At 41.7% G+C, this 12,883-nt stretch overlaps 1 protein-coding gene across 1 annotated transcript in view; it reads left to right on the top strand.

Moving 5' to 3' along the window:
• LOC146205060 (disks large-associated protein 5-like) overlaps positions 1-12,883 on the top strand; it is a 75,719-nt gene that overhangs the window by 21,893 nt on the left and 40,943 nt on the right. The window contains exon 4 of the mRNA XM_084589748.1: positions 6,271-6,363. Coding sequence (XP_084445874.1) covers positions 6,271-6,363 — 93 coding nt within the window. The remainder of the gene's footprint in view (positions 1-6,270; positions 6,364-12,883) is intronic.

Raw genomic sequence — 12,883 nt, 5'->3', positions numbered from 1 at the left:
TAATACCTCTAGAATCAGTGAGAAACTACGTTTAGCCCTTCACATGCCTATTCCGGTGCCCTAAAAGGTAAAGAAATACTTAAAATTGTACAGTAACATGGTATCACCATATTAATAAACTTTCACAAGGTTTAAGGCCAAAACATAGTGGCATATATTTCTCAAATTGACCTAAACTGGTCAGTCCTATAATGAAACTTTGCTGTGCAGCAAACGAGAGCCGCACGCAGAGTTCTTTGCTGGAGCAAAAATTTCTATTCTCACTCTATTGCGTACTGTGGATCGAAAATTTTTGTTCGCCGCACTTTAAATTGTTCCCAGAAGCTGCGCCACTGTTGAAGCTCTCCGTTGAATGTTGCGAATTGAAGAGTGGGCTGCTTCACTACACTGCGATGTGAAGCTTCACAGCCAATATTTCGGCTCCCCCGCTATGGTTCTGCCAACTGAGCTGTCAGGAGGTGCTGAAATCTCAGCAGCTCGGCCTCTCCTGCCTTGAGTTGGCAAAGCATACCCTTGACAGCATCTTCGTACCGCATGAAGCCTTCAAATTCAGAAGCAAAGTCTTCATCTGCTATGTCATCTTCCAACTCTTCATTCAATTTGAGAAGCTCATATTTGTTGGCCGTAAGCCTTTCACTGAGTGAGCACAGTGCTCCGAGATCTGTCTATTGCAGAGTTGCCTTTGCCTTGTTGATTAGCTTTGTATTTTGCTATCAATGCGCTGTTCTATTTTTCCTTATCCTCTGCATAAATGCGTCGGTCACAGACCCTGTTGTTACTTTATCCGTCGCAGCCTGGTTGCAAGTTTCAGAAGTTCTCCTAGTCCTGGAGATTGCCGTTCCCAGGTTTTGATGCCATGTTGTGGGAACAGGCAGTGGGAACAGACAGCCTTTGTCTCTGCGGGCAAGGTCCCACTTATGTCTAGACTCGCGGGCACCAGATCATGAGGTACACAGCAGAGGGGTTGGTTGTGAAGCATAGTCTTACTCCCGCTTGGCTCCCGCGCCACGTACAGGATGAGGCAACACCCCTCTCACACAACGCAAAAAAAAGGGGGGGGGGGGGGGGGGTATACTTGTTGATCATCCCAGAAGAGAAAACAATAGGCCCTCTGCATGAGCGAAGAGTCATTGTTGAAATATGTTAGAGGGGTACCTAGTGAATGCATCATTCTACATCAGACTTACGCACGTTTGGGATGTGTACTGATGTTACAGTAAATTATTTTAAAATGGAAAATAATTTAAACAAGTAAATAAAAATGAAAAGGTTGTGTTAAAGGTGTGATCATATTTACTCCTATGGTGAAACTTAAGCCCCCCCCCCTATGTTGCTAAGCTAAGCTGGCAGGTTTACTTCAAGGTCAGGCTTCTCATGTACTCCACGTGGGTTTTGCAGCTATGGTAGTGAATTAGTGCTTTTTCTCTAAAAATCAGGGAGCACTGTACTGACCAAGCAAGTCGTCCTAGTTAAAGCAAGAGTCCTAGCGGATGGTAGAGAACAACCAGTATGAAAAGTGATGGTAGAGTCCAATAACGCCGTCATGTTTTACTCCTAAGGTGAAGCTTGAGCATCTCCCAAGTTTTCTGCCTCCAAAGCACTCCTAATGCTTTGCATTAAAAAGCTGTAGTGATCACGTTGAGAGACAGCAACATACATTAGAAAGACAAGGTTGAGATTGAAGCATTTCGAATGGAAAGTAACGGACATTGTTATGGGCATATAATAAATTGGGTTTGGCTAGTCTGATAGGGTGAAAGTGATTTCAAGGGTAGGGAAATACAGCTTGGGACAAGCAAAAGTTCATTTGCTTTCTAGGATAGTGTGGCTGTAGCCAGTGCTGGACATAAATGTCCTTACGTCTATGAGGGCATTTGGTGCCCTCTCTGTACTGCCTTTGTACTGCTGCAGGTATAACCTAGCTCATTAAGGTTGAGCTGAGCCATCATCTGAGCCACTTGCAACAAAGTAATGCACATGTAACACTGTAGAAATAAATGTACACTAAAGCCCCTAATACACTAAATGTAGCGCCATCTCTCTCCTCCCTCGGCGCCGACGCTCCTCTTCTCTTCTTTTGACCTTGGCTCCACCTACGTGGTGCGCGGCTATCAGACGCTCTCCGGAGCAGGCGCTAGCGCCGGGTCTTACCAGAGCCTTTCAGCTTGCGTTCTGTCGCAGTGTGTTGATGTTAAAACATTACTCGCTGCTGAAACATCAATACAGAGTGTTGAAAGGGATTTTGCGCTAAAATAGTTTTATCTGTCGGTGTCTTACACCATACATACGCCATTTCTGCGCCGGTTCAACTCTCCTTCACTTTGTGCATCCGTCGTTCGTCACCAGTTGGCCAAACTGCACGGCATGCTTTACAGGAAACTATTCAGGTTTCCTCGCCACACAGAAATCTTAGTGACACAACAGCTGCTGATACCCTCAACAACCATTTCATAAAAAGCGGAAAATACACTTCCACTTGCCCACCTGTACAAGAGCTTGTCTTACCGAAACCTGCTATTCTGAACTCATTGGCAATGTCGCCAACCACACCACTTGAAATTGAGCGACTGATAGAAAATCTTAAATATAGCACTGCGGCTGGCATTGATGATATTAAGGCAATTCCTATAAAATATATTTCTGATCTAATCTCTGTTGTTCTTACCCATATTGTTAATAGTATGCTGGAGACTGGAATATTTCCTGATCAACTCAAAATAGCAAGGGTGAGTCCAATTCATAAAGGTGGGAGTGATTACTCAGTCAACAACTTCCGTCCCATATCAGTGCCCCCCTTTTGTCAAAAGTTTTTGAGGGTGTTATAAACATCAGAATGGAAGATTTCATAAGAAAACATAACATAATCTATGAGACACAATACGGATTCCAAAAGAATAAGTTAACTGAACAGGCTTTACTAAACATTAAAAACGAAATAATACGCAATATTGAACAAAGACTCTACACAGTAGGTATATTTCTGGATCTTCAGAAGGCTTTCGATTCGGTGGACCATGAAATATTATTAATGAAGCTTTATGACTACGGTATACGAGGTGTCGCATTAGATCTAATAAGAAATTATTTGACTAATCGCTCCCAATATGTTACAATAAATAATGCGCATTCATCATTATTAAATGTACTGTACGGCGTACCGCAAGGATCAATTCTAGGACCAATATTGTTCAATTTATACATTAATGACATCTGCAATATACCAAGTTCGCCAAAATTAATCATGTACGCAGATGACACTAATCTTTTCTTCGCAGGCAGATCGCTCATTTCGCTCCAGGACACAGTGAATAACTACCTCAACTCACTATCCCTCTGGCTCGATGTTAATAAATTAAGGTTAAACATGCACAAAACCAAATATATAATCTTTGCACCAATAAATAAGCCTCTATGTTGCAAAATCGCCGTCAATTTCCGTAATAAGCTGCTAGATCAGGTATCGACACAAAAATTTTTGGGTGTGTGGTTTCAGAATAACTTATCTTGGAATACGCATGTTAGTCGTCTAGCAGGGGACTTAAGTCGAGTTGTTGGGTGTCTGTATAAGATTAAGAACCTCGTTCCACTTTGGCTGAAAAAAATGTTGTATTATACCCTCTTCTACTCTCGACTGTCTTACTGCGCACTCGTCTGGGGAACTATGACAGCCCAAAAATATAATAACTTAATTTTATTGCAGAAGAAAATGCTGAGAATATTTGAAAACTTTTATGGCAAGCCCCATCTTCTCGCAACGCATCCGCTTTTTTCACAACATTTAATAATAAAAGCAAACCAGGTCTACTACTACAAGCTCGTACAATACATTAACAACAATAAGTTATATAAAGCTTCTGATTCAAACCCAAGTTCACAGTATTCTTTTCGCCGAGTACTCAGAAGGACACCTGCCACAAGAACAAACTACGGCCGGCAACACACAGACTACCAGATACCGTTTCTGTTGAATCGTGTAGATACGCCCGTAAACTTTAACAAACCTGTCACCAAAAAGTTTCTTAAAGCCCTATTACTCAAGCATGACATCACAATTGCATAGTTTAATTTTTTGTTTTGTGTTTTTTGTATCGGAGGTTACATGTGCTTTTCTTTATTATTTTGCAAGTGTTCTATACTGTATCACTAAGTTCAACAAACGGTTTTGTTGATATCGTCTACAGCGGTATGTTTCATCTGTTTCATTAATTGCAGTTGATTTATTACATAGCAATCCGCAATAAAATGCCAATCTTTTGTATTTCTTTTTTCCTATCCATAGTTATTTGGAGTGACTCAGTTTCATGCAATCAAATTTCTGTATTTGCGCGTTGTGTTTATGATTCGAAGTGCTCTTTTGTATGTTTTTTATACGTTTTTCAAACTGCGCGCTGAACGTCATCCGGAGCGGAAGCCTTTGTCAGGCTCTGTAGCCTTTAGCTTTCGCTCCGGCTTTCTGTAATAGAAAGGAACAAATAAAGAAAGAAAGAAAGAAAAAGCATTGACAGCAAAAAAAAAAAAAAATTGAAACTAGGCAGCAAAGGAGAACAATTTAGCAACGGTCTATGTATGGTTTGAATGACTTGTGAGCTGCCGGTAAACTTGAGAAGCGTGGCAGCTGTTGTCTTCCGTGTGTTTGCGACTTCAGCTGCAGGTCTATCACCGCTTGCATGCGTAGCAGGCGAAATCAAAAACTAGCACACCAAACAAAAGCAAAGCACGAAAGATGTGGCTTTATCTAGCCGCCCAGTAGCTGTCAGTGCTTCGTTAAATGTGGTGACACACTCAAAACATGCAGTTAGTTTACATTCACGACAAAGACAACGCCAGAAAGTATAGCTGAGTCAATAAAAATCAAGGACTTTATTCTATACCTAGTCGAGATCTAACGCGAAAACTGTAAAAAATATGATGCATGGGCATGCGGCACTTGGCAGGGGGAAAAAATGAACGAATCCGTACACTGGCGGCATATTAGGTTAGAATGCCGTGACCATGGCCGATTCGGTGCAGCGAAACCTTCCTCCGCGCCACATCTTCATTCGCAGATGATATTCTAAACAACTGTTTGCCATCATGCTCATGTGCCCTGCACCCTAAAATGCAGCAAAATGGCATTTCTAGCAAAGCAACTTAAAAAAAGAAAACAGCGTGCAAAAGGCGCGAGCCGTAGCAAATAAAAAACGCTGTGATGTGCGCCACGCACGCAGCGTTTAGCATCGCGGGAAGGAGGCTGCCAACACAACAAGCAAGAAAAAAGCGCATGGAGCACATGATGGCGCTTGGCCAATGGGAGGGTCGAACGCCGAAGGAAAGCGTAGGAGAGAAGGTGGGCAGCAATCTTCACATGCTGGCGCTACTTTTAGCTTATTGGGGGACTTTATTGTACATGCAGTGAAATCCACGTTCAAGTGTCGACTGACATTTTGTGATAAATCTGTGGAGCACAGCAAACTCAAGTAATGCTTGCACATTTCTTCCATCATATGTAATCAATATAATGTAATATTTGGATTAGTTGTATTCAATTTGAAAGGCAAGAACAGACAGCGCAGGAGGCAGGACACAAAAGAAAGTTCAGACTACCACCATGTGTAATAGGAATACCTAGTAGGCCTTTATATTCAGCAGGCACAATAACAGTTCTAGTTACTGAAAATAGCCTATCAAGCAGCAAACACAGCACATGTGCATCTCATCAGGTATGAATTAGGTGCACTAATTTCACCCACTTGAACTCATTGCATTGCACTTCACTTTTGATTTCTGGTCAAGCTTCAGGCAAAGATCGGCGAAACCGGTGACTCAACTCAGCACCATAGTGGCTGCGCAAACTAAAATTTTGGGACAGCTTAATGTACCTTAAGAGGGTAGTGCAGGAGCAGTGCATTCTAGGTCCATTCTTCAAGGATGGAAGATGATGAAAAGCAGTGCACAACACAAAAGAATGGCAGTTAAACACCTAGGGTGTTTGGTTGCAGCGATGGCATAGTGCTCTTGTGTGGTGGCCAGCGAAGCTGATCTGTTCATGCCGCCACAGACTGAAACCCAGTAGCAGTTATGTTTGTTCCATTGTTTTTTGTTTTTTTTTCTCAAGATCAGAAGGACTGCAGAGTCAATGGCTTTTCGGCTGAGTGGAAGCCCTAGTGCTAGCACAATAAAACGTGAATGCCATAGAAGCATAAATGATGTGCAGTCTGGGAATTTTGGAGGACCAAACATAAACATGGGCCTATTTTTATAATTGCATATTCTTAATGTTGTGGTTTTCAGGTTGAAGATGTCAACAGGAAATTTGGCCAGCTCATCAAGCTCCAGGAAAATGCATGGCACGTTGAACAGCCTAATGAGGCCACCAGAACAGAGGTGACAAGCTGGCATGATGCTTTTTTTTTTTTTTTTTTTTTCTTGCTAGTATGTGACTTTATTGCTGCAGCCTTGCACACTTGTCTATCAGGGTTTATTTTTTCACGGATGAGTGTTTTGTGTGTGCAAGCAAATTTGAAGAAATCTCACCCCTGCCCCTTACCTCCCTTTCCTTTTTTTTTCTCTCTTTTTTTTTTGAAGCAAGTGAATATTACTGTTTTGAAGTGAATATTACAGTTTGGAGCTTTTCAGTGGCTATCCACCTGGAAGTTATAAGGTTATGTTTGTGTGCAGCATTAGTGGCAGCAAAGGAGCCTTTCTTTACTTCCCTGTCATCATTTAAACCTGCACAGATGTGTGTGTAAAGGGATGTTTGTTATTTGTAGGGTTTAGCATTCCGAGGAGACTCTGGGTATGAGGGATGCTGCAGTGGAGGGCTGTGGAAAATTTCAACCTACTGGTGTTCATTAAATCCTAGAAGGGGGTCCGGAAAGTTTGCTATCAAAGAAGGTGTGCATTATGTAGAGGAAATGCGACTGAGCGTGCATGCCAAGGACAAGTTCTCAGAAGCAGCTGATAATTAACAAGATATTTTTAAAAATTACCGCTTTCATTTTGTGTGGCAACCAGTGACGTCGGGTGTTCACTAAAATTCCTGCACATTACACCATGCTCTTTCATGTTACCAGTTGCAAAACTTCCCATAGGGCCCATATATTAGGGAATGATGGTCCCACTTGGTCAAAATTCGAATTATAGTGATGTCTACAGCCATTAATATAAGCTTTGTTGATTTTACAGACTGAAATTATTGATAAACACACAGTTTAGTGGCAACAAAATCAATTGAAAGGAGGTAGTAGCGAAAATTCATCCACATAGCGGCCATAGAGATAATTAAGAGGAGAAAGGAATGAAGCTTGCAGAAGGTGGTCGCGACAATAGCGAATAGCTTTTTATTGGTCGTTTCTAGATGGTGCTGTAATCCATAAGCTTCTGCAAACTGCATACTAAAGCTGGTCATTTTTTGAAGTGGAGTTCCCAACTGGTATGATCAAAGAGCACTGGAACTATGGCATAAGTAATGTCAAACAGTTGAGTGCTGTCATTGGTTTGCCAATTCCACCTTTCTGCTTTCTTGCTGAGGGAGCAAGGAAGGAAATATAGTGAATGGCCTAGCTGGATTGACTCGCGACGTTTTCATGGGCAGAGCATGGTACCAGTCTGTAATCTTTGTTCTACTCTGTCTCAATCCAATGTAAGAGTTAAGGGCGAAAACATATATGCGGTTTTAAATCACCTTTGTCTATTGCGCCACATAAGCTAGATTGAAAAGTTTTTCAGGAGGACGACAGACGATTAAATATCTGTTTCATTGTCTTTTTACCCTCGGTGGACCCCCTTTCAGTGCCTCTTTAACGTGCACTGACATTGCACAGTACACAGGTGCTTTGCATTTGACCTCCTTCGAAACACTGCCACTGTGGCTGGGATCGAACGTGTCTCTTGAATCAGTAGTAGAGTGCCTCTGAGTCACTGCAGTGGACCTCACAAGAATAAGTGGCAGTGCTCCATTTTGTCTTGTGCAGGTAGCTTCTGAACTATCTGTGATGATAGAAAAGTAATTGATCTATACTCAGGTGTTTCAGAAGATAACATTCCTTTCTGTGGATGCAAAAAAAAAAATCTGGTGCGGGCACACAGTTTATAAAATCCTGATTGGCTGGGAAGGCCTTGTCGATGGAGCCAAGTAGTTGTGCTAAAAAAAAGGAAAATTTGTTCAGCAAGACTAGAATAGAATCTCTGCCCCTTGGATTGTGAACTGGGTATGCTACTTCTGTGCTGCCAAGCATTTTTTTTTTTTTTTGCTAAATGTACATAATTACAAAATATACAGCACACATGTATATTTACAAGTTTGCCTGGCCGTTTGCTGGCCGTGAAAAATGGAGTCGTTTCATTTGTGCTAGCTTTTTAAACACCCACTCTGTTTCAGCACCACAGTCTGCATCTTTCAACAGATCACAAAATATTCATACACAGATCTCGCTCCAGTGTCACAATGTCGATAATCCATAGCACTGAGTCATACAGAGTGCAGTCCTACAAAGAATATGGCATTGTATGGTGCTGTGTGGTCAAAAACAGGCAAGATCCTTTTACCTTCCGGTGTGCAAGAGCCTTGTACCTTCCTGTGCAAAAGGAAGCTTCTTAATGGTATGCTGTAACACATCCAAAAAAAAAAAGATAGCGTTATTACAACCTATGAAAATGTGTTCAATTGCTTTTGATTTGTTACACAGGAAAGAGTTTGTCCCCCTTGGTACATAAATTCCTTTTTGATATAACCAAGTTTTAACAGGTAAGGGACCGGTGTGTAGATGGTAGAAGAATGTCTTGGTTGCAGGCATGACCCACATCTTTCTCACCCTCTTCAACACATCTTGACCAGCTGTATCGTTGAAAATCTGTCAGTGTCGGGGGACTGTCAAGACCATGTCCACGAGGTCCTGCGTTGGGCGCTTTTTCTTTTTTTCTTTACTGTGTGCAACTACTTCAGAGTAAAACGCGTGGCAAGAAAACGATAAGCAGCTACCACCTCTCGGAGATAGCGCAACACACCATAACAACCCCCTTCACTTGATGAGACGAAATCCGGTAAGGCGTTGGACAGCATGTACTGGACAAAAGAATGAAGAAAGGGATGTCTGTCTGCGCAGAAACGTGAAACACAGCACAATCTGCCTTAAACACAAATTACAAAAGCTAAGGCCCCCATCACCTACGCTTCGGGACGTTCGCTCCCAATTGCCTCCCCACACAAAAGTTGCAAAAATGCGATGAAAGTTTTGGCAATTTTCCCGCGTACAATGTAGGACTTGTAAAATATACACAATTTTTGCAACAAGAAAAACATTGCAGACTGCGGGTCGTCAACTCTTTCAGCTCAACTTCCTTTTTGCTCCAGGTAGAGCCGCTTTCTCGATAGCAGTCAAGTGGCACTCAAAGTGCTCGGTGTGGTAGACCATTAGACTTTCTCAAAAAAGCTGGTGTCTTATCCCACGAGCCATGCCACAGTCTTGCGCACTGAGATAAATTCAGCATGCCGCTGCTTTTGTCACAGTAGTCTTGTGTTATTTTTAGTATAGCCGTGATGCTTTCCCTGTCCCATGCAAAAAAAAAAAAAGCCGTATCATCTGCGTAGGCCAGTACTCAGACCTCGCATGCCAGTGGGCCAAAGCCCCTTACCTCATCGCTCTGCAAAACCTTTCGACACAGTCGCTCCAAAAAAGTGCAAAGAGCAACGGTGAAAGGGGGCAACCTTGATGAACAGAAGAGAGAACTTTTATACGTCTCGTTAATTCACGATTTATGATCAGGTTTGTGGTGCAATTCATATAAGCCAGTTTGACTCCTTCGCATATGATGGAACCTAAACCTACTTGCTTCAGCAAAAGGAAAAGCGTTTCATGTGGCACTCTATCAAAGGCCTTTGCCAAATCAATCTGAAGCATGGCAACCCTGAGGAATTCACTGTCACACAGTTCTAATATGCTTCTAGCAACATGATTGGTTTGTGGGGTTTAACGTCCCAAAGCACTCATTCTAGCAACATGAATACTTCTGTATATAGTTCTATCCCTTATCCCACATGTCTGGTGGGGCCCGATTAAATCCTTAATTACTGATTGGAGTCTTCTCGCGAACACCTTCATGAAAATATGTTACACTTCGCAGGTTAACTTTGTCCTTGCCTTTGGGTACCGCATACCCCTTACCTTTGCCTTTGGGTACCCCTTACTGCGTAGTTTATCATATATGATATGGTAAATTACCTTTGGGCTAAGCTGTTTTGAACAGCAAGAAATTTTTATTATTTAGTAGCACGGTGTGTTCTGGTCTGGAATTCCTGTGCACAGCAACTGATTCTCCAGACTTAATTATTTAGTTATTTTAATTCTAAATGTGCAACAAGGTGGAATTTTTTATTTCTTGCAAAAATTCGACAAGTATAGGGAACATTTTTTTTTCATTCTGACTAGAAGCAGCGCTCCCAGAAATTTATTAGGATATCACTGGGATTTATTTTGTCTGGATACAGCATCATCTGCGCAATAATCCATGGCAAGGCTATTTACAAGGCTATTCACTCATGTATCAGATATGATACACCATGCAGTTAAGGGAAATTTTTGTCATTTTATGGTGTTCCATAATTTCATAAGCAAGAAATAAATTCACTGCACTTGAATGATTTTACATACTTTTTCGAGTTCAGATTACTTCCCCTTCCTTATTAGATACTGATTCTAGTCAAAGTAGGGGTATTACAGTGTATAACAGACCCGAAAGTTGGGTCCTGTGCTCATTCGACATGCCACAGTGAAAGTACACTAGAGGTCTCTCTACAGCGCACTTACTGCCAAGGAAAAAGACAACATTCTTTAATTAGTAGGAGGAAGTAAAACATCGCGAAGGTCTTTCGTTGAGAAAGATTTGCAGGAAATAGCACAGTTGTAGATGGGCGCCATGTGCTACAATCATAATTTCTTTAGATCAGGTCTGTTTGAAAAATGTGTTTGCCATGAAATTGCCGTTTCTTAATCAATTATGTCAATCTCATTCAGTTAGAGCTGCTTCTGAGAAATTTTATATTTTTGCAAAAATACCCTTAACTGCATGGTGTATCATATATGACACACGACAATATTTAGTAAAATTATTGCAACTGCATTGTTTTTCTCAGAACCAAGGTTGATATAGGCATTTGCATCATGAATGGAGCACACTGTAATTCTTAAGGCAGAAAAAGAAAATTCATGTAGTAAAGGGTAACCGTGTGGGCATGGGTGAATGATGGCAGCAGAAACTTGCACTCAAATATTCTGCAAATTCCCTTTGTAAAGTTGTAGCCATGTCATTCTTGAACTTCTTGTAGAAGGCAGCACTCAGACCATCCGGACCCGGTGATTTGCCAAGATTTAAATCTTCTATGGCTTTTTCCACTTCACTAACTCTAATCTCTCTTTCAAGCTGCATTGTGATAGCTTTGTTTAATGTTGGCATAACAGAGAGGAAATCATCTTGGAATCCTGGCTTATCCAGTGTTCGATGACCGAAGGGTTGTGTGTAGTATTTTTCAAAAGCAGTTTTGCCACTTTCACTCCCACCTTCCTTCCTTCCCTTACGGTGCGGTTCAGGTGTCAACAGAAACAAGTGTGACAGATACTGCGCCTTTCCCTTCCTGTGAACCAACTATTATTATTATTATTATTACTCTCCTGGTCCCATGCTATTGGGCCATTGTACTCAACCTCTAATATCTCTCTGGATCTAGCATACACTTTTTAATCAGATAAAGCCCTTTTATTCAATACTTCTCTTGTCAGTAGTTTTTCTGAGAGGGCACGAATTATCGCTCCTTGAAAACGATTTTCGTCCATTTTTCGAGCTTTTGTTTTGCCCTTATAATTTCGGCCATGAACATACCAGGGACATTAGTTTCTAGCTCTATCAAACTCTTCAAAAACTCCAGTCTTGCACTTCTTTCCTTGTTCCGCTCAATAACTTTTAAGTTGGCACCCTCTTCTATACCTTCCATCTTAACTATCTGCTTAAAGCTTTCCCACTTCTCACACATGGTTCTTGCATCTAGAGCCAAAAAGAATTTCTATTTCCTTCTTTGTCTCGTTTAAAAATATTTCATCACATAACATATTTCCATACAGGTTTCATGTCCCCAACTCAAGTTAACCCTTCTTCCCATAGAAACCATTACTAAGCTATGGTCGCTGAAAGGTACCGCCTCAACGCTGTAATCATAGCAGTTCCTAGAAAGGTCAGGTAAAATGTAGATTCGATCCAGTCTGGCATGGCTCGTATCCTGGAAATGGATACCTAAAATGTTTACGCTTTCCTCTGTGTGCTAAGTGCGCTACTTCTATCAGGTTTAGATGATTTGCTAATTCGGACAAATATTATTCACTGGTGTCTGGTTGGCCATCAAAATTCGACCTGTCCTTACTCTTGATTATGCAGAGTAAGTCTCCCATGAGAAACAGAACCCTGTCACCTTCCAAAGCCTCAGACAGCTTCAAAAAATTCTAAGCGATGTTTGAGTTTTGTTGGTGAATATATGCTTACCACATAAATGTCAAGATTGCCATATTTAAAATCACATGATACGTAACGACCCGTAGCAGAACTAAACTTTTTGAACATTCAGATCTAGAGATTTCTTCACAAATATCATGCAGCTAGCCGATGCTCCTACAGCATGGCTAACACAGACGTCATATATCACACTGAAAGGTTATACCTAAAGTTACTTGAACTGGGAAAGTACTGCATTCGTTGTCTCTCCGCCGCCTTGCAAAGCCACGCTTCCAACTGGTTCCCCGCTGTCACGTGGTCACGCGTCGCCATAAATGTTCCGTAGGGTTCCTGGGCACCAGTGCTCCAGTCGGGAGACTGCTTGTGCTGCGGGCGACAGAATGTATCCTCTCGCTCTTAGTGCTTT

The sequence above is a fragment of the Amblyomma maculatum genome, chromosome 1, assembly GCF_055883805.1.
Source record: "Amblyomma maculatum isolate TAMU_Amacu chromosome 1, ASM5588380v1, whole genome shotgun sequence".
Classification (NCBI taxonomy): domain Eukaryota; kingdom Metazoa; phylum Arthropoda; class Arachnida; order Ixodida; family Ixodidae; genus Amblyomma; species Amblyomma maculatum.
The sequence above is the reverse complement of the archived record's forward strand: the minus strand, read 5'-3'. Positions and strand labels throughout refer to the sequence as shown.